We start from the raw sequence: 26151 nt of genomic DNA, 5'->3' as shown, positions 1-26151 counted from the left end.
ATAGAATTAACAAATCATAGATTTCAAGTTCCTAGACTCGTCAATCTAATTAACGGTATTATCTTAAAGTTAACATTTTAGTCTTTCTTTTTCTTAGGATGGTTTTGAAGTGATAATACTTGGTGTCTCGATCTCCATACAAGGCCCAATTGACGGAAAGGTATTTGAAACACTTTTCTTAGTAAAAAGTATTATCAAATTGTTCCATTATGTTAAAACTTGACACCCATTGACCTAATGTGAAATAATGGTCATAAATCATCCTTGGTTCACCATTGATTACCTTAGTTTTGTCTTCTTCCCCATCAAATTCAATCATATAAAAGAAGTTGTTAATATCCATCAAATCCATTTTCTCTTTTTTGGATACTATTGGATATTGTTTTTTCTAATTTTCTATAATAGTTACTGTTTTTGTATTAATAATACAATTTATTTTCTTGTTGAGTATTGGGCTCCTAACATTACCAAGTATAAGAGTCGTGACATCCATATTGAAGAGATCACTCTTCATTCCATTTTTTTCTTCTATTTCTTTTTTTTCTTCATTTCAATATATTTTTTTTCTTATTTCAATATTTTAATCAGTCATATTTTCTTCTCATTTATTTGAGCTGGTTAAAAAAAAGCGAGGTAACAAAAGTTAAAAGAAAATTGAATATAATGGAGTACAATTTTTTAAGGAAAAGGGGCAACCAAGAGGAGAAAAGAAAAATTGTCAAGCAGACAAATAACAAATCAAATCAGACAACTCTTGCAATTTTTACATAACCTGAAAGCTCTAACATAAATAAAAGAATGTCATGCCATACACATGTACAAGCAACGGGCATTATTGCTCCATTATCTCCGTAAATACAACAAATTACAAAACTATTACAAGCATAAACCCAGCCAAAAAATATGAATTTTTTCTTTTTGTGTAAAAACTCTCTCCTTGAACTAAAAAATTGTGAAAAAACAAACAAAAAATACAAGAAAAAAAAACCCTTTAATAAGAAACATCATGTTCATTTTCTAGAACCAGTTTTACGTTTCATGTCAACCGGAGCTGGTTGCCTTGTTGGTGTTCGATGTGAGACGCCACTTGTTTGTTTCCGCGAAGGTGAAGGAGCAGTAGAAGAATGAATACTATTCTTGCTGCAAAAATATCATGTATATAAATTATAACATGTTAAGTATTGAAGGTGCATGACATGTTAAGTATTGAAGGTGCATGAAAATTAAACTCATATTAACATATTGAACCTATGATGAACATTATGAAAGAAGAGCATTTTTGTATTTACCTCAATTCAGGACTTTTTGCTGACTTTGAGACTAATCTTCTACCCTTTGATTCATTTCCATGGGCTATGTTTGTAACTTTGGAATGATTAAATTGCCAAAGCAAGTCATGTTCTGAGGAATCACTCGTTGCAGCATCAACATCATCGGTGTCATCTGAGCCAGCAATGTTAAACTGGTTGCCTCTCATGAACATATTATAGGATCGTTCCGAGTATACTTTGGAAGAATCCGGAAGATATTTTTGATAAAATTCTTCGGATAAGTTCCCGTTATCTGCTTCCCAACACCCTAACATGTTGCCGGTTTTGTTCACATCTAACTTGTTTACCATGACCTTATCAACCCACTCTCCTGTACCGGTTTCTTTATCGTCTTCCAAACAGTTTTGAACAAGACTATTCACCGGGGGCCAGGATGGTGAATTTGTTAATATCTCATCAAAATCAAAGCTCTGACTTTTTTGTCTCAATATCGTATTGCTCTGAAGCTGCAGGACCAGTTTAAAATTTCTATCAGATTTCATTAAGGAATAGGAATAGTCAACTATTTCGATTTTTGAAAATTAGGCTGTTTTATTGGTAAGCATGAGTTTCTTCTTAACCCGCATAAGGAATTGATTATAACATTGTAATATCAAGGATTTTTTTTATCTGTATCAGATAACAATGAACAAAAAGAGTATGTATACCGCTAAGTTGCCTACATCAACCATGGGTTGCCGGCATCCAAAGGGATCATCCACAACATCCGCACCTCGCTGAACTGCACGATAGGGTGATAGTTCGCTAGCTGTTGTCCTATATTTTCCAGAGCTGCCGGGCAAGGAATATTCTGAATTTCCTTCATTTCTAGCCAACGCCGCCTTAAGGTTGGCAATCTAAAGCAAGATTAATTTTTTTAAGGTTGGCAATCTTAAGGCTTCTTAAGACTATTATGAAGAACTAAAGAGGTCAAATTTTGAAAATAAACCTGTTCTTTGAGGTCTTTGACATCTGCCCCATCCTTGTTTACTCGAGCAGCGCCAAGTTCAACCGTAGCAACTCTCTCTGCAAATTTTAGTGTGCTAATTGTTTCTCCAATAGCATTGGCCTCTGGACTAATGTGAACAAACATTAATGTCTTGGCCTGTCCTCCTGAAATTAGCCCAAACAACATAATGAGAATTACAAATGCGATAGAATTGTATATCCGAGGTCGAAAAATATAGTAGCAACTAGCCTATTATGCATTTGCAAACCAAGTTCTTAAAACTTACCAAGTGAATCTTGGAGTAATTGTGTGAGTTTGCTATTTCTATAAGGGACATGTTGGTTTTTCTGAGCAAGGGAAGCAACGACATCACCCAAAGCTGAAAGAGATTTGTTAATATGTTGTGCCTCTTTCAGTCTATCACCTGTCGCCTCGGATTTGTCGACCCTCTCACTTCCTGCCAAGTCAACCAGATGCATGCATCCCCGTAGGACAGCTCCGGATGTCAAGTCTCTTCCTTGAACATGAACAGTCAAACAACTGCCAAATGATAATTAAAGAAGACAATAGTCAAGTACTTTTAATAAAAAAAATGTCACATAAGCAATCGGCGGATAATAGGACAATGACTAGGATACACACCTGTGAGATCGGCTACTACGGTCATTAAGTGCTGTTGCTCCAACAGCACGGTTCTTATGGCCCAGGTTCATTAGTTCAATAACATCATTTGTTGATGATACTTGGACAAGGCTTGCATCTGGTACACTAAGCCCTCTTTGAGAGTTACTACGAATTTCTAATGTATAAATTGTTAAGGGCAAGCATCGCCAGAGGCTGTTTTGATCTTGAGAATAATTAGTATTTTCAAAAAACAAAAACCATAGCAAAAGTTAGTCATGTATTCTATAACTTAAAAGTAACAACTAAAAGGATATCTTTTGTTTGATCCATCGGTAGTCAATAGATCTCTGACTTGCTCATTATAAATTTCAATCATTTGAACAGAAACATCATAGCGAAAAGTGTCCTTTCTTTGATTCGCGGTAAAAAACAGATCACTTAGAGCCCTGTAATTTACACCTTGGCTTTTTTCTGTGATCTCTTTTGGTCCAGTCTAGATTTAAAATTAAAAAATAAAAATAAAAAAGTCATCGAAATATTCAAGGTGACAACTTCAACTTGTATATACATAGTTTACATTTAAAATAACTAACAAAAAAATGACATGAAAATATTAGTTTTTTCTTATGATGGTGTATCTTACCATGGTGAAAGTTTTTCCTGATCCTGTTTGGCCATAAGCAAATATGCAAACATTAAAACCATCAAGAACGGACCTAATGAGTGGCTGCATATCAGCGAAGACCTCCCCTGAGCACAAGACAAATTTTTGAAACATATACTAAAATATAGTAATCTTGTAGATAACTGAAACCGAAACATTAACCAACCTTGGGCCGCGGATGGTCCAAAAACTTTGTTGAAGTTGAAGGATCTGCGTGCTTTCCCATTCTTTGAGGGAACATTAATCGTGATAACTCCATCTTCTATGTTCTCCACGGTACTCAAATGATTTGGTTGTCCAGATAAGAAAGGTCTTACTCGACAGTACACCCTAATACTTCCTAATTAAACAAAGTTACCGCCTTAATTTTATTTTGGCATAAAATCTTTACAAAAGCTTAAAATAGTCAAATAACCATTAATCTTATTACCCTTAAGATCCTGGACTTCATTGTATAGTTTGCGATTTTCTTCAAGAACTCTATGATATCCAGAAGCAGCATGAGCTAAGCCATGAATGTGCATGCCTATAAAGAGAAATGGAAACTAAAATACGATGAAACGTCGAATTCAATAGTTATAACTTATAAGGCAAAATAGAAAGGATTGGAACAATATTGTAATGTGAATTTAAGATAAATCAATCACAAAATGTTAGCAAAATATTACCTAAATTGGAGAATTCCTCATGAAATTTCATTTGCATGAACTGCATACCAGCTTTGGTTGTTTGAACTGTATATTTCAATTCCTACAAAAACACAAAGACGGAAATATTTTACTAATAAATTAGAAATTTTAAATTTTGAAATGATTCATAATATCTTTGTTGTTCCATACTTGAATATCTCTTTGCCGTTGATCAAAGAGCATTTGCTGCTTCAGAGCTTTTTTCTGTGATTCCTCATCAGCAACATGGTTTTTATGGATGACCTCCTCTTTCTTTGTAACCATGAGATTCTTGTTATCCACCTAATCATTCAAAGACCGCAGCATAAGAATCAAGCATTTGAAATTTTTATGAAGGTCCATAAACAAGTTAAGTGTGAAGCAAATACTATTACCTTTTTACGTGCCATAGTAAACTTTGCTAAAGGTCCATCGCTTTGAGGTAACGATCCTCTTGAAGTTGTTTTTGTCTGTGTTATGTTAAATAACAAAGAACGCAACTCGTCATAAAAATCAACTTCGGCAAGAATTTCCCCCCTAAGAATTAAGTAAAATAAGGACATTACTTACAAGCGAATAGTATCATACCTGTTCATCCTGGCTTGCAATGCGATGCTCAAACTCCTCTACGACTTTAGTCAAAACAGATTCAACCAACTGTTCCATGCAGAAGAACAATATTACTTTAAGAAAGTAATCTCAAAGGCGCTCTTAGTATTATGAGTATTGAGTGACAAGATTGAAATGCAGCAGCAAGAGACTATAGTGCAGTACTGCTAGATGGGACTGTCAATTCTGCATTCAGGGTGCATTTTTCAGTGTTTCAAGCAAATGAAATTGCCACAGAAACTAAAAGGAAGAAACACCTTAATGATTGTTATAGATATGCGTCCAATTTTCGGATGCATAACAATCTAGCAAACATATAGCCTTTATATCGTAGCAGACTTGTACTAACTTCATTTTTCTAAATTAAATTCTTTTGTGAGACACATACGAACATATCTCCATACCGTTGGAACTTCTTCCGGCTTCTTATCGAATAGCATTGCACGAACAAGCATACCTAAAGAATGAGAACTAGACTGCAAACATAAAAAAAAAACACTTAGTTATTCTGTTTGCTAACTAAGCAAACATATCACATATAAAATTGTAAAAAATAAAGCTTACCAACCATTTTATTAGACTCGACATCAGAGGTAAGAGAAGTCATAGATTTTTCATTTGTTGAAGAGGTTCTTGACAAGGAATTGGTAAATGGCTCAGAGTTTTTTCTCACAAAAGATTTTGCAGTGCTCGCAGGTTTGATAGTTCCACCAAATTTCCACACACCATTAGCCCCAGTTTGTTTCCATTCACTATAGGATTTAAGGGCCAATACACTATTCACAATCCTCGATGATTTTCCTCCCTAAAAACATAAATCAATTGCACACAAGAAAAAACCAAAATAAAATGTTAATGAACTTTCATACCAAGCTATACTCAATTATCTAATGCAGTGTTGTCGACAATTCAATTCAACATGATACATCTGTTACTAAGCAAACAAAATTGAGTCCATAACATACTTGTTCTAGATCAGAAGCCTCAAAGGTAGGAATTCCAATTTCCTGAACAGCCACTAGAAAGTTCCTAACATTTTCAAAATACTGGAATGCTGATAACGGTGCTCCATCAGGGATTAGCCCAGAATCAACCGGACTCTCCACAACCTTAAAGAAAAGTACATAATTCACCTTAGTAAATAACAAACAAAAACCAAAAACATAGTAAACAAATCATGACCAATCTCACCTTACATACAGCACCAGGTTGAACCTTGTTAATAACATTACAAAGAATGATCCCACTCCTCAAACCAAGCCTAAACTCTTCCTCAGAAGGCTCCGCCGGTAAATCCTTAGCTGCAACAACTCCAACCATTCTCCTCAACCACCCCGCGGCTTCATATCTTCTCAATGCTGCATTTTAAACATTTTTTTCAGTCTAAAAAAACTGATACAAATTCCATATATCTTTTTCAATTTCACATGAACTTCACAAAGATCATATCATTAAAATCAACTTATCACAATTTGAAACATTCTCATGAGAATTAGACCCTGGCATAGAAAATGTAATTCCAAAACTGAATTTTCCCAACATAAAAAAAACAAATAATGGAAAATTACCAGCTTCTTCCGATTTTCTAGATTCCAAATCAAGATCTTTGAGACGAGTGCCATGTTGTTGAAGAACATCCTCAACAACAGACGCGACTGAAAACGAAAATGCCGCCATAACAAACAATGTTCAACTCCAAAGATAAATTTCAACTCATCCACATTGTCCTCTTACTATGCTGTTGTTGTTACTTTCTTTGTATCTGTGTTATTATTATGAATGAATTTTCAAACATAGAGAGATATAGATTCTATTCTTCTTCGTTGTAACCTTTTCCTTTTTCTCTGTACACAACGCAACACAAATACAAATACTTGTTCCTTTTTCTTTTTCTTTTCTTTCCTTTCTTTCTGTATCTGCTTTATACTATATAGTTATAGTTATACTCTTCCTTCCACTACTCTCTTTCTTGCTTCGGGTTTCTCCTTACCACAAGCTTCGGTTCCGAACCCCACCCACTATCTTCCAAACATACTCTTTCATACAATTTGGACTAAATTGTCATTTTGATTCTTTTATTTATTTTCCAGTACCTAACTTTTATAACGTTATTCGTCCTTCACTCGTCCTTCACTTTGTTTAAATTAACAGCGCGTGCACTTCACCTCTCGTTTGTTTTGTTTTATTTTACTTGATATAAATTTAACATTTTAACCTGCAATGAATGATTGCCGCGGTTTAGGAAGTTGAATAATTATTTTATAGGAACTTGATTGATGTAGATCGCAATGATTTTGTTTGATCAATTTTAGGAACTTTGATTTTACAAAATTTAATTGAATTTATGGAACAACTTTAAATGTATTTGTAAGAATATATAAATGGATTTACTCTATTCAGATTTTTAAATCAAAATCATATGATATTAATGAAACTGTATAATATTGGGCGTATAATTTTTTTAAAATAAAATATAGTTGAGTTTCTATCGCAGTAATGATTAGAGTCACTTAACACCATTGAAAAATATATATAAAGGAGGCCTAGGAAAAGTTAAGTGCAACGTCCTTCCTAACTTAACTTAGAATAAAGTCCCTCCTTTAGAATTCAAAATAAATATTTAAATATTCAAACACTTTTAAAATAAAAATCTAATTGAGAAGTTGGAAGTGGTTGAGTTTGTCTACTTCGTTAATGCGCAACCACAAAACATCACGTTAATTTGGTCAATCAACTTTTTGTAATTCAAAAAAATTATTTTATCCATTAATTCAAATTGTATAAGAATCTAATGGGCCCTTTTATATCGCTGGAATTTCAAATGAATCAGGGTAGTTTTGGAATTTTAAGAATAAGATAACGATGAACTTGTAACACTTTGGTACTCCTAATTTGTTTTAAGATAAAGACTCGTACGAAATGACACGTCATTGTTTTAGGGTAATATTAAGTATATATTATTGTGTTATTAATGAGTAAGAATTGAATTGTGAGATTGACTAGTTGAGATTCAGAATGTGTCACGTCATGTGGCATTTTTTTCTCCTTAATTATGCCATTAGTGCATATAAGAATATGCAATCATCCATCATGAATAGAAGGGGTTAATGAGTTTTGAAGTTACGAAAGTGGGTTACGAATAGACTTCAGATAAATAGCTACATAGTTAAAAAGGCTGAAAGCATTCACAATTTTCATCAAGAGTTTGCCTTTGAAAATTTTAAAAAATTGTTCGCGTGATTTATATCCGAGTCTCACTATAAACTTTTATTGTAAGACGAAATTTAAGTGGATTATAAATATATTGAATTATTGTGATTTATATATTAAAAGAGAAATAGAGTTTGAAAAATATTTAGGTAAATTAGAGAGATATATTTTTTTTAAGTAAATTCATTTGATTAAATTGAATAAATAAATTGTGCGAGTGCTTCCTTTTATTTTCTTCTCTTTTTTTTTATATTGTTTCGTCTCACACATATTTTTTATGATGTGTTTGATAATTTGACATTTCAATTTCATAATGAATGATATTTGTCCATAGTCATACAAATGAGTTAAGTTTATAATCGACTATTATGAGTTCTAAATGAGATGTCGAAAAGTTTTCTGAAAATAACAACTAACTTTGAGTTATAGAAAGTAAAATGCAAACAATCTTAATTCAACAAAAATATTCATAAATATTGAAAGTTTAGACATTGATGTTTGCATGCCTAACACAAATATAAAAGACCATAATGGTGAATAAGATTCGGATTGTTGTTATCCCGTGTCTCGAAGATAAAGTCTTAAGGGAAGTCTTCTAGGATAAGACATCATATGAAATATGAATCAAGATTGAATCATTGTATATTGTATATGATCAAATTCTTGATTTATAGGATCTGTTTGAAAAATCAACTCTACTTATTTTAAATGCTAAAAAATAAATTTATTATGCATCGATTAATATAATTTTGTAAAATCATTGATGACTTATAGAATATTAAAGTGAAGTTTAATGATAATGACAAACTTACGAGATTATCTAAGAAATAAAGAGCTATTGCATGTAAGTTTTTAGATCAAGATTTGCATTATTTAGATTTGATCAAATTAATTGAATAATAATTAAAAAAAGTAGCAATACAATTGATGAGTAAATTAATATCATAAAGTCAATGCAAGGAATTATAATATTTCTTTAAAAATCTAAAAAATTGTTTGCCTATATTGTGTTTTTAGGGAACACAATATATTCCATTTTTGCATAAATGCAACGCGTTTAAGAAAAACACAATGCATTTTTCTTTAGATTTTTTAGAAGGTAATTTTCAATTTTCAATCCTATTTTTATACGAGAAAAACACATATTCATTGAAAACTTTTCGAGAGAAATATTTAAAAAAACAGTGAAAAATATTTTTAAGATTCATTATTCTAATAATTAAAATATCATTGTATATATTTAAAGAGAATTGAAAAATATATTTAAATATTTTGCATTTGTGTTATTTGTATATTTAATCAATGAGAGACTCAATAAAAAATATGAAATGTCATTATAAATTTTTAATATTTTTTTTTATAATTCATCTTATAATATATTGTCGCAACTTTTGAAAATAGTAGATCAAATAGATGCTCTCTCTCAAAATAAATGAGTTAATTAAACCTGTCTTTTATTTCTTCTTTCTCTTGTAATTTTGTTTATACCATTTGATAAATCAAATCTTTTTATTTAAAAATATTTATTTTAGTTATATGTCACACCTAATTTATTTATTTTTTGATAATTTGATTTTGACCTTTCAAATTTCATAATATTCACTATGTCTTTTTATAAATAATAATAAATTATAAGGGTAACTTAAAAACAAATGGAGCATGGTATGGCATGGCATGGCATGGCACCACAAGAACATAAGGTAGACAAAATGTCTCTGTCGGTTAGTGAAGTGGTTGAAGGAAAACAGATGATTCTGCTTCACATATGGTAAAAGTGTGGGGCTTCTAGTTATAATGATCAAAAATTTAATTAATGAAATGCATCTAATTAAACAACCGTGGCCTTCTCATCCAAAACATATAGCAGATATTGCTCCCTATTGTAGGACCTAGCCTAACCTAGGGAGACAAAGTCCAACTGTGTGGAAGCATACCCCCTACCCAAGCAACCTTCTATCGAGTCTAATTGAACTCAATGTTATGTACATTATAACTATATCTCTATGTATGAATCATATTAAATCACCCCCTCATTAAGGGATGAGCAAATTACATGAATCTCTCATCCCATTGTTGGTGTAGATACAAATAAAAGTGTTTATATAGATATAGATGCATGCATGTGTGGTGTTTTTCTATCAAGTTTGTACACACAAAAGACTAAACAATTTGATCATTATCTAAAATACATTAAATTTGCTTAGTATTGTTGAAGTCGCTTTTGAATTAAATATTGTGAACACTTTTAGGTTGCATGATATTTATAATTTTATACTAGTATTTAGACTCTATCAATGCTTTATTCTTCATAAATTCTTTAATTAATTAATTACATGGATTATAATAATTAATTATTAATAAACTGTAACGTATTGGATCATTTATTTAAGTTTAATTAGATGGTTTTATCCTCAACTGTTCAGTTATTTAAAAAAAATTTAGGGTAAGAGAAAAAAAAAAGGAAAAAACAACTAAAAGAAAAATAGTTGAAAAAAATTAAGGACGAGTGTCTTTCAACTAGCATCTTATTTGTATATGTCTACAAAATAGAAGTTCACTCTTTCAACTGGCATCTTATTTGTATATGTCTACAAAATAGAAGTAATTCATCAGGTGGAATAGAAATTTTCAGCAAAGAAATTGATTCAGTGTCTTGGTCAAGTAATCAATTGCATCATTAGCTTCTCTCCAAGAATGTGTAAGAAGGACTCACCAATATCTCTCTAACAACTCCTTAATGTTTGAAATAATATACGCAAAATGGTGTCAAGGATTAACTTCCGCCTTCACAGAATGTATAACGAGAGTAGAATCAGAATAACAAACCAAATATCTGGTCCTTTTATTCCATGTTATTGTGAGTCCATGGTATAAAACAAGGAGTACTACATGAAGGAATTTAGAAACACCAACACTACTGACAAAGCTAGTTAACCAAGAATCATTTGGCTACCAAATCATACCCTAAGTCCAAATGGACTGGGGTTCCCTTGACTACTGCCATCTATATTGAGAACCATAGTTGTCCTCACCACTGCATGTCAAGAAATCTATATGTTATTCGCTACTACTGCCTCTCGAGAAAGAAATGCGTCCAGTAGAGTCTTCGCAAACTTGAAAATTTGCAGCTTAAGATGAAAAATAGAGACATTTTCATTCTCCATACAAAGTTGGTTCATTGCCTCCAAAGCCAATAACAAGTAGCCAGAAACATGTGAAACCTTCCAGACTAAATTCCCATCCGAAGCCATTCCACCAAGTTGTTAGAGGCAAAAAAATTAATGTTATCAAAACCAACGTAAAGCTAAACTTCTCTAGCAAAAACATAATCTCGGATGCAGTGCAAAATAGTCTCATTTATATCAATACATGTTGAGAAAGTGGACATTTGAAGCATCCTCATATTGTGTTGCATCTGTCTAGTTGGTAACGATTCATGACACATAGCCCATACAAAAAACTTAATTTTTCCCGTATGTAGACGCTAGATCCAACTCTTAGAGGAGTAGACACCACCTTGTTAATTAAAGTTGGATTAAAATTATTTAAATAAATTTTTACATCATTGATTCAGTCTTTCGTAGTGACCTCCTATTCCACACCGATGTGGTGGTATATGTCGTTGAGGATCGTGGGGTACATATTCATGTACACGACATCAAAATCATTTTGGGTCCTAATAAAACATAAGTAAGAAATAAAATAAGACGAAGTAATATCTAATAAAAACATAGGTAAGAAATATATACGAAATAAATACAAAATAAGTAAGAAGAAGTAATAACATACAAATGTCGAGATATTGTCGATTGTTCCTCGATGTTCATCACCCATAATCAATAGAGACATAATGCTGCAGAGGTTGAGTGTGGTAAAGATGGAGTGTTGCAGATGTTGATTGTTAGTGTTGCAGATGAGAGTGTTGTGAGTTGATGCCCTATTTATAGATGAGTAAGTGTTGTAGAGGTTGAATAGGTACGCAACATGTGAAACATTGGATAGGGTGCATGTATGTGACAACGGTGTAGGTGCCTAAGGCTATGGCACATGCTTGCTTTATGACATGCATGGTCACATGCGCCAAGGCTAGTGGAGCATTCATGTATTTTTATGCATGCAAGGAAGAGGCGCCTAAGGCTAGGGTGCATGTCTTGCTTTATGCACCATTGGAATGGGTGTCTGCCTTGGATTAGGCAAAGATTCCTTGTGTGTGCAGGCGCATGCTTTAGTGTTAGGCATATTTGTGTGCAGAGATTCCTTCCAGGCGTATGCATTGTATTATCTTATCTCTGCATGGATTCTTTGCATTGCATTGTCTTGTCTTTACAGATGAATTGCGTGATCAGTGCATATACCGTTTACCCTATTTAATTGCATGCGAATAACAAATCAATGCATTCACCATCAGTAGAAACACTAAAGTTACATTTAAAAAAACGTCTTCCTCACCACATTACATGATCAGTGTCAATACCGAAGATGAAATATTTGAGCATCAATTATTCGGTTTTTGTTTTTGTAACACAGAAGTAAATCTGTTTACAATAAATCGACGATTAAATTTTTCACATCTGAAACAAAGAATAGAAAAGAAATTGCAGTGCAGTCCTGTGGGCCAAATCATCTATAAAAATTCGGTGTGGTTTGCAGACAATCAGGTAAAGTTTTATCAGAAGAAGATTCGAGATGATGACGATGTTCATCATATGTTTGTTAGTCACGAACAATCTGGGTACAACGATATAGAGTTGTATATATTACCACAACAACAACAAGTGTCTCAGTTCATTGATCAGTCACAAGTGTTTTGTGAAACTGATGACGACAAACAAGTTGAGGTTAATCTTGTAGATAAGGAAGAAGAAGAAGCCAAGTTTTTAGTTGATTCAATGATGAACGATGATGAAGAAGAGGAGTCATTACCACCTAGTCATGTATATTGTCCACCTCAACACATGACAATCTTGAAATTGGGTGCCGATGAACCTTCATCAGATATATTTTACAATCCTTATGTGCAAATTCAAGGATCTTTGAAAGAAGGAGAGACATTTTGCACAAAAGAAGATTGTGTAAAAGCTATTAAAAAATTTCACATGGAACTATCAGCTGATTATAGAGTTGATAGAACTAATGCAATGAGGTACAAAATTTATTGTCGAAACGAGCATTGCCTTTTCAGGTTGTCAACTTCGTACTGAAAGAGGAGTGACTCTTGGGAGATTGGATCCATAGGTCCAGTTCACACATGCATGCTCACGAACCCAATGCAAGACCATCGAAAACTTAACTCTCAATTAACATGCGATGAAATTTTGTCTGTCATTAGCGACAATCCGTCGTTAAAGGTGAATACAATAATCGCGCATATTGTAGCACAATACAACTATACTCCATCATATATGAAGACTTGGATAGCTAGGACAAAGGAGGTTGAAAAGTGTATGGCAATTGGGAGGAGTCTTACAAACAACTTCCAAAATACTTGTTGTCTCTTAAACAATATGCTCTAGGGACTATTGTCAAGTTGGAAATGTTGTCGGCGTATTCACCAAACGAGACTTGTGCTATTGGAAATGGAATATTCCACCGTCTCTTCTGGGCGTATCAACCATGCATCAAAGGATTTGCTTTCTGTAAACCTATTATACAAATTTATGGTACATGGTTGTACGGGAAATATAAAGGAACGCTACTGATGGCAGTAGCACAAGATGGCAACATCAACATTTTTCCAATCGCCTTTACCCTTGTTAAAGGGGAGACTGATGAGGGATGAAGTTTTTTCCTAAGAAATCTCTGATTGCACGTTGCTCCTCAACCTAACTTATGTTTGATCTCTGACTGACACCCTTTAATAGTCAGTGCATACAAAAACATTGATAATGATTGGCAGGATCCTCCGTCAACGCATGTCTTCTGCATTAGACATATCGCTCAGAATTTTATGCGGGAGATCAAAGACAAAATGTCGCGGAAGAAGGTTGTCAACACAGGTTACGATTATCAAAACCTTCTTTCAAACACTACCGTGAAGAAATAAGATTGTCAAACGCAGATGCAGTACGGTGGATCGACAATATTCCATTGGAGAAGTGGACTAGGGCATACGACAACGATCAACGTTGGGGCCACATGACAACAAATCTTGTGGAATCAATGAACTTTATCTTCAAAGGCATATGAAATCTACCTATAACAGCTTAGGTGTAGGCAACATATTTCAGGCTAGGGCGTTGTTTGAGACCAGACGTTCCAAATGGAGTTCAGTGTTGCAATTTGGACAGTTGTTCAGTAATGCTTCAATGAAATTCATTAGACACGAAGCTGTCAAAGCAAACACACACGTGGTTACGGTGTTTGACCGTACTAAATGTTAGTACATTGTTGCTGAGTCCATGGATCACAATGAAGGCGTACTGATAGGACAATACAAAGTGGAACTAGATAGAGGTTGGTGCGACTGCGGAAAGTTCCAAGCCTTTCGTACGCCCTGCTTCCATGTCATTGCAGCATGTTCAAAGGTTTGAAGGGATCCATCCTACTTACTATCTGACGTTTACAAAGTCATAAGCTTATCTGATGTTTACAAAATCAGTTTTTCAGTAGTTGCAAAAGAGGATTACTGGCCAGAATATCAAGGGGACATTCTCTGACACAATGAAGTTAGCGAAGAAAGAAAAAGGGTCGCCTAAACAACACCCATATTCGAACCGAAATGGATACGGAGAACAAAATGGTTCGATTATATAGTTCATGTCGTCAGCCAGATCACAATCGTACTAACTGTCCTAGTGTTGGAACGAGTACAACAAGATAATTTTACATGTAGCTCTTTTGCAATATATAAAAAACAAAATTTATTTCATATGATAACTTTGTGAGGAAAACAAATACAAAACATTCAACACATAAGTAACATATAAACAACAACAAACAACTACAACAATTAAAATACCATTATTATAACTAAACGATTACAACCATCAAAACAATTTTGAACATATTATGCACCATCCTGCGAACGTCTCTATCAGTCTTAATATCCACTCATTCACACACTTCTCCATTTTGGTTGAACGTGAACTCAAGCCATTGAATCCTTCTAATCCTTTCACCATCTGCAATTTCCCCTTCTAACCAACGGTCCAACGTCCGATTAAGACATTCAAATGAATCTATATTCCAAAGTCGAATCTTTATCGGAGGTGGGACTGCTGAAAAAATTAAATCGATATTTCTCTTGTGAATGTATTTAGACATGGTTAAAGAACAAAATATTGAAGAAGATTGAAGTAGAATGAAAGAAAATGGGGGTTGGAGGATAAAAATTATGCGAAAAATATGGGAGATGCACAAGGTATTTATAGATGAAACATGAAATGCATGCTCCAAAGGGCTAGGCGCCACACACACAAGCACATGCATGCGTCAGATGCATGGGCGCATGTGCTAAATGACACATGCATGCGCTAGCAACCCTGATGCCTCCATTCAATGCCTTGGAAGCACGCGCCAAGGGAGCTGACGCCTCATCTTAGGATTAAATGGATGCGTCAGATCAACTAGCGCATCTGTTTGGAAAGATGATTATTTTGATATTTTTTTTGAAAAAATGATTATCTCAAAATTTAATTTGAAAAATGTGGTTATTTTAATAAAAAAATTCCACTTAATTGTTTTGCTTTGTTTTGAAGACTTATTTTCTATTAAATTCAATTTTAAGATTTAATTTCTTTAAAATTATTAATTAATTTCACATAGTAAATATATTTAACTATTTTACTTCACAATCAAACCAACATGTAAATTTAAAAGTAATAATCGTCAAAATAAAAAATTGTGAAAAAGGGTATAATAGTGAAACCGCCCTGCCGTAACGTTCAAAATATTCAAAAGAGTGGTTCAGAATTATAGCGAGGAGGTTCGGAAGCATTGTTGAGATTACGAAGAGCATCTAAACCGGGGCCCACTTCACAATGTAATGGGAGTCCACAGTCGATCATCATTTCCTACATGGCACTTTGAATTATAATAACCGCCTGCTACTGGTAAACGTGCCGACCAGTAGTCAATCCATTACTTCATACAAATACCACTCCATCCTCAAGCGCGTGTTAACTCCTACTTCTAAAATGAGATTATCTACAGGAACTGAATAAATAAATAATAAATGGATTTAAGGAAATATTATGATCTTTAAGTTTTAAGAATTTGATTTATTTTATTTATAACTAGCGTTCAGACGGACACTCCCGTGCCCGTCTGCCCGCTTTTTTTAATGCGCACAGCGTAGAGGAAAATAAATATTTATTTTCTTTTTATGAGGTTTTTACTGTAGATCGCATTAAAAATAATATTAATACATTTTGAAAACGGTAAATAAAGATATTCAAAATTATATCGAAACATGCAAAGTAATATTGATACTGTGTAATCAATGACGTTCTTTAAGAGGAATGCCGAACATGAAATCTCTATTCGAAATATTTTCTTTTTCCCTGCAATTGTTTTCCGTAGTAAAGAAAAAATGTAAGACTCTTAAATTAGACTTTTTTTAAAGAAAAAGATAGTAAAAATAATAGTAAGTAGTGTAATATAGCTTTTGCTTACCTTATAAAGATTCGAATCAATTCTTCGTACATCCCTTTATCAATGCGCTCTTGAGATTTAAAAAACTACAAATACATGATGAAATGTCATATTATAAAAGAAATACATTCAGAACACTTGACTCGTTTGAATATAATATGGTTTATTGCGACTCAAATAATACCTGGAGAATGGAGATACTTTGTTTTAGTCTAGATTTCGTAGAACAACAATTATGACTTGTTTCTGAATTACCTGGATTTCTGGTAAATAAGGAAAACAATGGAGTTAGTAAATATATATGGTTTTATTTATATAAATCACAAATTGCAGTTAAATTCATGCATTCAAAAATAATCTAGAGTAAATATATTCTTAAATGAATTAAATAAAAACCTCTCCATCCTTTAAGATATTATTTCTCTTTTCACCATTTTCCAAAGTTATGTTTTATCTGTTATCACCGTGGAGCTCCAACCGATGGAGTAAATTTTCAAACGTTTGACCTGTTTCAATGAGGATGATAAAAATGTTAGTGAAAGAGTGATGAAAGTGCAAGAATTTTTTCCATACGTATTACGAAAAGATAAATACACCTTATTGTCGAGTTTGCCGATGGATGAAATACTTTGTTCATCCTTCCACGTGTTCCATTTATCTTCAAAGTCTGTTATCTAAAATTTATTGCATAAGAATAGTGAGAATAACTATCACCCCATTTATATCTAACATAAAAGCATAAAATAAATGATTAAGTATAACTTACTTTCATGTCGAAGCAAGTTTCAACATTCTTTCGTCTCAACTCCCTACATAATTGGAAGATTTCATCGTGTTCTAGTTTGACTGTATATTAAAGCAAAAGAAAATTATATTTAGTTATTATCTATCTATTCTATGATATAAATAATACAATATAAGCTTGGTATGTCGTGTAACCAAAATGGGAATCAACGTGTGAGCAATTTTTTCAATGTACTTAATAAATACCTGCGGGTGCGATAAAAGAATTTGTTTGTAGACTACATTTTTTGTGTAGTCACCATCTTCTCCTTTCAATTTTCCTTCCCTGGTTAAAACTCTTGTTGTAGTCTGTGAAACACCCCTGGATAAAGCCACATATAACTGTCCATGACTAAAAACATGTCGTGGAAGATATATTCCAACATTTGGAATGGTTTGTCCTTGTGATTTATTTATTGTAATTGCAAAACTTAGTCGCACAGGGAACTGCTTTCTACTAAGGACAAAAGGCAGTCCACGTTTTCCTGCGTTGCTTCCTGTCAGGATTTCCACATCCAACATATTCATAAATAAACCACGACATAATAACCGGGTCCCATTACACAATCCATATCTAGGATCTAGATTTCGTAACAACATCAATGGAGCACCCTTTTTTATCTTTAGAATATGAGGTGGCAAACTACCTTGTGCAATTGAGTTTAAGAATTCTTGCTGGTATAAATTATGATTATCTCTTTCAACCTCATCAAACGATAACAAATTATGTTCTTCTCCTGGAAACTGATCGATAATCATATCATTCAATTTCTGGACATCATCATTTGTTGGTGTCAAAATAACTCTTTGTACCATATATGGGGCATCCCAACCATGCAATTCTAGATCAGGAAAAATATGTTGGATAAGTACTTGTATGGAATGTTCACCTTCCCATGGGATTGCAATATGTAAAGGTAACCTCACCATGTCATCTGGTTTGGTAGGTTCGACACCATCACCAATGCGAATAAGAAATTCTGCAAACTCTTGATCATGCAATGATCGCATATTTTGACGCAAATGCAAAATCTTAGTATGATTCCATAAATGAGACTGAACAATACACGCTGAAATCATTTGTGCCTTAGTACCTTTTCTTACAACAGGAAGAACTTGACGAAAATCCCCCCCCCCCCCCCATGATCAGAATTTTTCCACCAAATGGAGCATTGTTGCTACAAATGTCTTGTAATGATCGATCTAAGGCTTCCAAACAATTTTTGTTTGTCATTGGTGCTTCATCCCAAATTATTGCGGCAGCAACTCTAATGAGATTTGCAAGATCCTTTTGCTTTTCAATACCACAAATGGAACTCGGTTGAATATCAATAGGTATCTTAAATCGAGAGTGTGCAGTCCTACCACCGGGTAACAATGTTGCAGCTATACCAGATGATGCAGTTGCTAAGACAATTTCTCCTCTACTTCTTAAACTTGCCATTAATGTTCTATAAAGGAATGTTTTACCTGTTCCTCCTGGACCATCAACAAAAAATACCCCACTGTGTTTTTGAACAATTACATTCATAATGGTGTTGAATGCAATCATTTGATCATTATTTAACTTAGCAATAGATTCAATATCTTCATTGGGGATATCGATCGCTAACTCCTCTTGTATGATATTTGGAACTGCACCTCTGTCTATTGTATTAGGGGGTAAAGATGGGAGATCATAATCATCAATCTTTTTACCGTGCAGGTTTAAGAGTTCATTCAAGTCCTTCAACAACATATTAGTTAAGTTTGATTCCACAACATTGTTAGCTGTTTGATAATCCTCTACCATATGTGTAAAAAACTCATTCCAAAGGCCTCTAACATCAGTAGGTTCACAAAATATTAAAATCGTCACGAACAACCTTCGTAAAGCATATGGCATTCGGAGACTCGTAGCCTCAACCAAACAATAACGAATACTATGATCAGTCTCTAGAAATCCCCTATCCTCGGCTGATTTTTTGAATGTACTGAAAGTCATGCCATTATTTGTAAGAAGATATTCCCAACTGGTTGGACCTATGACATGCGATAACAACAGTCACAAGTAAAACTTATCTCCCTCCGAAGGTGATACCGTATAGATTCTCCCGATAACTTTTCTTGTTGATCGCCTACGATGCCATTCCATATCCCACTTGTTCCAACAATAATGCTCTGGAATCTCTCTATACAGATACTTTCTTGCTTGTGGATCTCGTAGATTCAATGCAAAGAATTGTGTGAGCATTGTTTTGGAGTTGCGTTCATTATTTAACACATCTGCAATTTGCTGATGATCATAAAAGCGCACTTGATGGCGGTTCGGCAAGTGGATCTGCAATCTTTCAACCGAAGGATATAATCGGTAAAGAGTGAATCGAAATATTTTCCATAATGCCTCGGGAGCACAAATCCATCTTGCATCAACATATTGCTGAACTTCATCCATGTATGATCCTTTATGAACCTCCATAGCCACACGATCAGGGCCCTTGTACACATATTTGTATAGATACTTGATACTTTTAATGCTACTGCAAATCTCTACATTGATGTGACAGTCATACTTTAACAGTAACCAAGGGTTATAAGGAACCACCCATCTATTATCGACAGACCTATCTTTACCTAACGATACAGACTCATCAAACCTTCTCCTATACTCGGGATATGAGTCAGTGCCTTGACGTGTTTCATCCAAGAACTGTTTGGGATACCTTTTTTTACAATGTCTGTCTTTCATACATGGAGACTTTCGGTTGATTATGCCGCAAGGTCCGTGGATCATATGTCTTACAACAGCTTCATGCAACTGTGGTTCACATTCTAATTTAGGTATTTCTGCTCTTACCATACTATCATAATCTTTTGGGTCACGTAACTTATCGTTACTTTCTAAGACCAATAACATATGCACATGCGACAGTCCTCGCTTTTGAAATTCAGTGACATACATGTAGCTTTTAACTTTACCCAAGACTCCTTTATTAATAACATCATCCTTCAATTTCTCAAATTTCGAACGAAATATTCTTGTTAGCAAATCTGGACGATCTTGTGGTGTTTGAAAAGGCAAAAGTTCTGATGTTATCTCACTCCAAGAAGGATTGCATGTCATTGTTAGAAAAATATCAGGTTTACCGCCATTAAGAACAATAGCCATGCCATCTTCATAACGTTGTGTCATGTCTCGACGACTGCCAATAAATGATGATGGCAATATTGTTCTTTTTCCAATGTTCTCTACGATGATTCATGAAATGCATTAGTAATAGAATATATGAATTATTAGCATTAGAAGTACAACTAATTATTAATCCAAAACTGTATATTTATGCTATATGAATTTGTACCTGCATTAGTTTCACCAACATGCAAAGCATCATGTAAACCTTGGTACAATTCAGAACGTATATCACTTTGGTGCTCTTTAATCCACCTTAATCTCCCTGATTCAATTTTGACATAATTGTCTACAACATATTGTTGCAACAGTCGACCCGCATTTAACAACATTGATTGATCATTTGGGCGAATCTACAGTTAATTGAAAAAATGTCGGTGTTAAATGTAAAGTTTTTTAAACAACGCGTAGCTAAGTAGATTATCTACTAAAATTAATCCAAATTTACCTGAAGCATGTAACTGTAATATGCTCGACATGACACTCTTCGTCCATTGCAATTTGTTGTGTTGATGTCCCAACCATGCGTCCCAAATGGAAACAATACAGGGTATTGCAAAGGATCACAATATCCCTTTGTCTCTTGAACTTTCTTGAGATTTCCATCACAACGAATGACATTAATATCCCTTCCATAATCCATAGAATCTGCATCACATCCAACAATAATTGCCGCAACTTGTTCAGCAGTTGGAAGATTGTATTGATGGTGATTACGTGGACGCTCTTTAAGTATGAGGCTACATTCACTGATATTTGGAAGTATTGAAAGTTGCTTGAACCTAATTACAAAAGGATTAAACTGATGGAGCATTTTCTGTAATTTGTGAACTACATTTTGGTGCAGTTGTGGATTTTCCTGCATTCTATTATGTAGCTCGTTATCGGTGTCGTAGATGTATAGTTGTAAGAAACGCGGTCTGATACCCTCATTTGGATAGAAACCTCCTATGTTATGGTAAAAAGCACCTTGAGCACGAAATGTGTATATACCACGACCAGATGCAAGAATATTCTCATCAACATGAACACCAATTGAAGTGAATGAAACCACATGGTTATAACTTCGAATATGTTGCCTAAAATGTTTTCCTTCAGCTGAACCATCCAAAAATAATTGTTGCAATACTATAGGAGCATCAACGCGTGAGAATGATACCTTTCCACCATTACAACACGTATCACGTGATTCATGATGAAACAATCTTGCATTGCAGTGTCTACAGGTAAATGGATGAGGCAACCGGGCTTTTGCCATCATCATATTATTTTTTTGAAATTTCGAGCAATATTGTGCTTTGCTCGAAAAGCATGTCCTGATTCTACAGGCAGGAGTTTGATATTGATTACTAAATATTATCTAAGATCTAAAATACAAATAAAAAATATATGCAAGATGCCTCAATTATTATATTTTAATATTGCATGATTTGAAATTTTACGTCACATGAGCAAATGCTACATTTATTTGAAGCAAAATTTTTACGAACATACCTTGAGGACGACGTGATAATGCACCATTTTCTCTGGCATCCATGTTAACATATGATATTACTGCATCCTCTAAAGCTTCATCAACATCCATATCATCTGATACAAAAATAATAATTAATATATATACATTTGTAAAAATTAATACTCGCATACTTAGAACTATATCACTTATACCTGTATCGGATTGACTCGTGATGTTTTGTTGATTAGGTGATGTACAATTACGATCTGCGGGTTTAAATACATAAAATAAGATATGGCGAAAGCGAACAAAATTATGAAATGTAACGTATAATATATATATTGATCATCACCAACCAAGTGCAACATCATTAACATGTGTAATTCTACTTGGACCGGCTTCACTGTCATGAGTTCCTTGAAAGTGTGATCTTGGAAAAGTCATATTTGTAAAATTTTGAAATGGAACTCTTGACTGACTGTTTATATGGCGAGATGTTTGAGCTTGTTTCTCTTGCTCTTTTCGCCGCCTATAATTTTCACGTCGTCTTGACAAATTGTTTTCTCTCTGCTCGTTGCTCATATTTTGTCTCCTCTTCCTTTCATTTTCGGCCCTTCTTAACCCCTGTTGTTGACTTGATATTTGACGAATATTATTTTCCATTTTATTAATGTAACTGTTAACTGGAAACTATACCGAATCCTCTACAAAAACAATTGATCGAAAACTGATATATCATCAGAAGATGATTTGATATAAATTTTCTTCTTCAATCACTACATATTATAGACTAAATAAAATTAATTATGCATGTTATAAGTTATCTATACCTATATATAGATGGCATAATTTATCTTTAGTTAGTTCTTTTTAAATAAATAACACAATATAATTAAAAAAATTGTGTACTTGGTAATTATTTTCATATTATGTACTTGGTAATTATTTTCATATTTAGATGCATAAATATTACACAGTATCAAAAATATTTATTTCATCTTCATCTTTACCATAAAATTAAAATTAAAAAAAATTGTATTCTATAAGAGAGAACAAAGTCAAAATGCAATGCAAAATAAATATGAAAAAACATATCACAAAATTGATTATACAAAATTGTAAATAAAATAGTTTAAATGATGGGAAAACTACATAGAATAATCAAAATGCAGGTAATAATGAATTCCGGATATATGAATGACGACAACAATAAAAAAAAAATTGGCCATTACATCTGAATAATTTATTTATTTTTTATTATTTGGTTGATTATGATTTTTAAAATTTTAGATGAGTATTTTCATTCTTTAATTTAATGTTCTAACAAAAATAAAATATAACTGGATTTTTTCATAATTGTTTTTTTACATATTATATAGTATAATTTGTTTTGAGACAGAAATTTAAGAATCCATTACATTTATTCTGTAATTTTATCGGAAAGTTTATATTAATGTTTATCTTTTAATATTGATTTTTTTTAACAAAGGCAAGGCACCAAATTTTATTTCAATTGATAATAGCTAATACAGACCCCAACAACTAAACAACTAAACATTCTCAATTACTACACAGACCCCAAGTAGATCTTCACAATACAGACCCCAAGTACTAAACATTCTCAATCACTACACTATGAGCTAATCGAATAAGAACAACATAATATATATTTTTTAATTATAAAGTGTGGGAAATGCTAATAAGGGGCATTAGTTAAGAAATTCATTAAAAAGTAAGTTGAACCGTTTAAAAAAAATTAAAAATATATGTTTTTTCATATATATATATATATATATATATATATATATTATATATATATAATATATATACAGGGCCGGCCTTTCACAGGCGCAACAGGCCCTATGGAACTGGGCCCCAAAATTTTGGGGGCCTATTTTTTTTTTTTAAATCTAATTAATATGAAAAAATTTAAAATATAATTTTTTTCCTCATTCCAAACGCAACCTAAATTAAACAGGGCCTATTTATTAAATTAAAACAGGGCCTCCAGATTGATTGGGCCGGCCCTATATATATATATATATATATATTATATATATATATAATATATATATATATCTATAATATTATAATATATATATATTATTATATTATATATTATATATATATATATATATTATATATATATAACAGAATTAATTAATTTTTTTAAGAATATCGTGTCTATTCAATGTACTGAACTTATAATATTCTTTTATTATAATTCTTAATCCGTCGTGGGACACCGGTTAATATGACCCATAAAGTATTATTTGTCTTTACTAATAATACGTTAATTTTAATTGTATTATAAATATTTTAAATTGAATAAAATGTTTTAATTACAATTTAACATATATTTATCAATTCTACGAAAAAAAATTGAAAAAATAATTTATCAGGTATTGCAAAGGATATCCATTTTATATATAGGTATAGATTTACATTTTTCTTTATTACATACTTGTCAATATCAGTGTGATGTTATATGATTGCAGACACATAGTAACAATTTCATTATGGATATGTAGGCTAACAGGAACTTTGCATCAAAAGGAAGATATAGGCGATTCTGTATGTTGTTATAGGTTTTGACTATTTTTTGCGTTATTATTATATTTTCTTTTAAAAGAAAATATGTAGTGGCAGTCATTTGATCTCTTGTTTTCCTTTACATTTTTCATAAAATATAACAACCAATATGATTCTAGAAGCTGTGGACATGACAATCCACTAAATCAATTAAATATAATTAATTAAATTAATTAAAGAGTGATTATCCATTAACTAACTATCCTTCCAACATGGTGGCTAACCAATTCGAGGTTAAATGTTTCCAAAGCTGTATATTTCATTAAGAATTCCTTTCTTATAAATTGATAAAGATTCAAGAATTAACATGTGAAACTGACCACATAGAGTGAATTTTCAATGCGGTCAACGCGAAGCACTTCCCCAAGATTTTCTGCACTATCTTGTATTTTTTTGGGTGCAGGATAAGGAAGTGAATAATATGAGTATGGGAGTTGGGTCTTTATTGATGTTAATTTGTTTACTTTCACTTTCAAAACATCTCCCTGCAACAGATAAATATTGAGCAAGTCAGTTAAGGACATAAGAAATAGACCTACAATGAATCCTTATAATTATAATCAGATCAAGATTATGACAAAAAGATATCATATTTTACACAATCCATGACATTTTTTGCAACAAAATATCCATAGTATAACTTCAGTCCTTATAAAAAGCTACATGAATATTCAATTGATTTCTGCGTCTTTCACAATTACCATTAATTAAGTCAAAAATTCAACAATGGAAGTTGATCTGATGACATATCCTTCATATTTAGAAATACATCACCGTGTTTCACCTTAGACAATAAGAACAACTATCTCTAACGTCACACATCTTACTATAACACCCATCACTCAATCCATCCATTCAAACAGACACTGCAATCCGTTCTAGGCCAAATTAAGTAAGTGATAAAACACAAAAAAAGAGTAATAGAAATCAAAACCTAAACCACATAATCCTCCATATATCAAAAAGTTAAATCAATGAACAATTTTCGTAGAAGCGATCCACTGAAATTAAGATTCAATTCATTTCAAACACACTCGTACCTCTTATTTCAAAATGAATTTGAGAAAATGATTTGGTTATGGAAGAGAGAGATATAGTAAAAGAGGAAGGAGGCAAATGTGGGGTTGGTATGGTTATGAATTTTTCTTCTAACTTTGGCGTGGAGAGAGAAAGAAAGAGAGAGAAAGAAAGAAATGTTTTTATTTTTTGAAATATGCAGTTATCATATATAGTGGTGTAGGAGGAAGTTATTTAGTATAGTTGATGTGTTGGAGGAAGTTATTTAGTATAGTTGATGTGTTGGAGGAAGTTATATGTAGTGTTCATGGAGGTTACATAATTAATAAATGAGTTTTTTTTTGTATTTTTTTTTAATTTAATAATTGATAGTAATTGTAACAATTGATAAATGATAAAATTGGAAGAAAAAATACAATAAATATTTTTCTCTTTTAATATTTTTCTCTCTCTTTTAATTAGTATAAATAAATTTTTTTTCTCAAATAATATTAAATAAAATACATAA

At 32.7% G+C, this 26151-nt stretch overlaps 1 protein-coding gene and 1 pseudogene across 1 annotated transcript; both read right to left on the bottom strand.

Annotated features, from left to right (window-relative positions):
- Positions 1–760: 760 nt before the first annotated feature.
- On the bottom strand, positions 761–6802 carry LOC127092261 (kinesin-like protein KIN-14I). Its single transcript, XM_051031109.1, has 19 exons — positions 6393–6802; positions 6016–6182; positions 5790–5933; positions 5393–5629; positions 5229–5300; positions 4804–4872; positions 4611–4685; positions 4387–4518; positions 4216–4297; positions 3978–4073; positions 3714–3887; positions 3527–3633; positions 3198–3376; positions 2902–3063; positions 2546–2799; positions 2260–2423; positions 1979–2167; positions 1290–1777; positions 761–1140 (listed from the first exon to the last, which is right to left on the bottom strand). Exons 1-19 carry the CDS (start codon positions 6499–6501, stop codon positions 1011–1013), a joined length of 3030 nt encoding a protein of 1009 aa, XP_050887066.1. The 5' UTR covers positions 6502–6802; the 3' UTR covers positions 761–1010.
- A 9669-nt stretch (positions 6803–16471) lies between these two features.
- LOC127095636 (uncharacterized) lies at positions 16472–22478 on the bottom strand (annotated as a pseudogene).
- Positions 22479–26151: the final 3673 nt, after the last annotated feature.

The sequence above is a fragment of the Lathyrus oleraceus genome, chromosome 6 (assembly GCF_024323335.1).
Source record: "Lathyrus oleraceus cultivar Zhongwan6 chromosome 6, CAAS_Psat_ZW6_1.0, whole genome shotgun sequence".
In the NCBI taxonomy this organism is placed as follows: domain Eukaryota; kingdom Viridiplantae; phylum Streptophyta; class Magnoliopsida; order Fabales; family Fabaceae; genus Lathyrus; species Lathyrus oleraceus.
The sequence above is the reverse complement of the archived record's forward strand: the minus strand, read 5'-3'. Positions and strand labels throughout refer to the sequence as shown.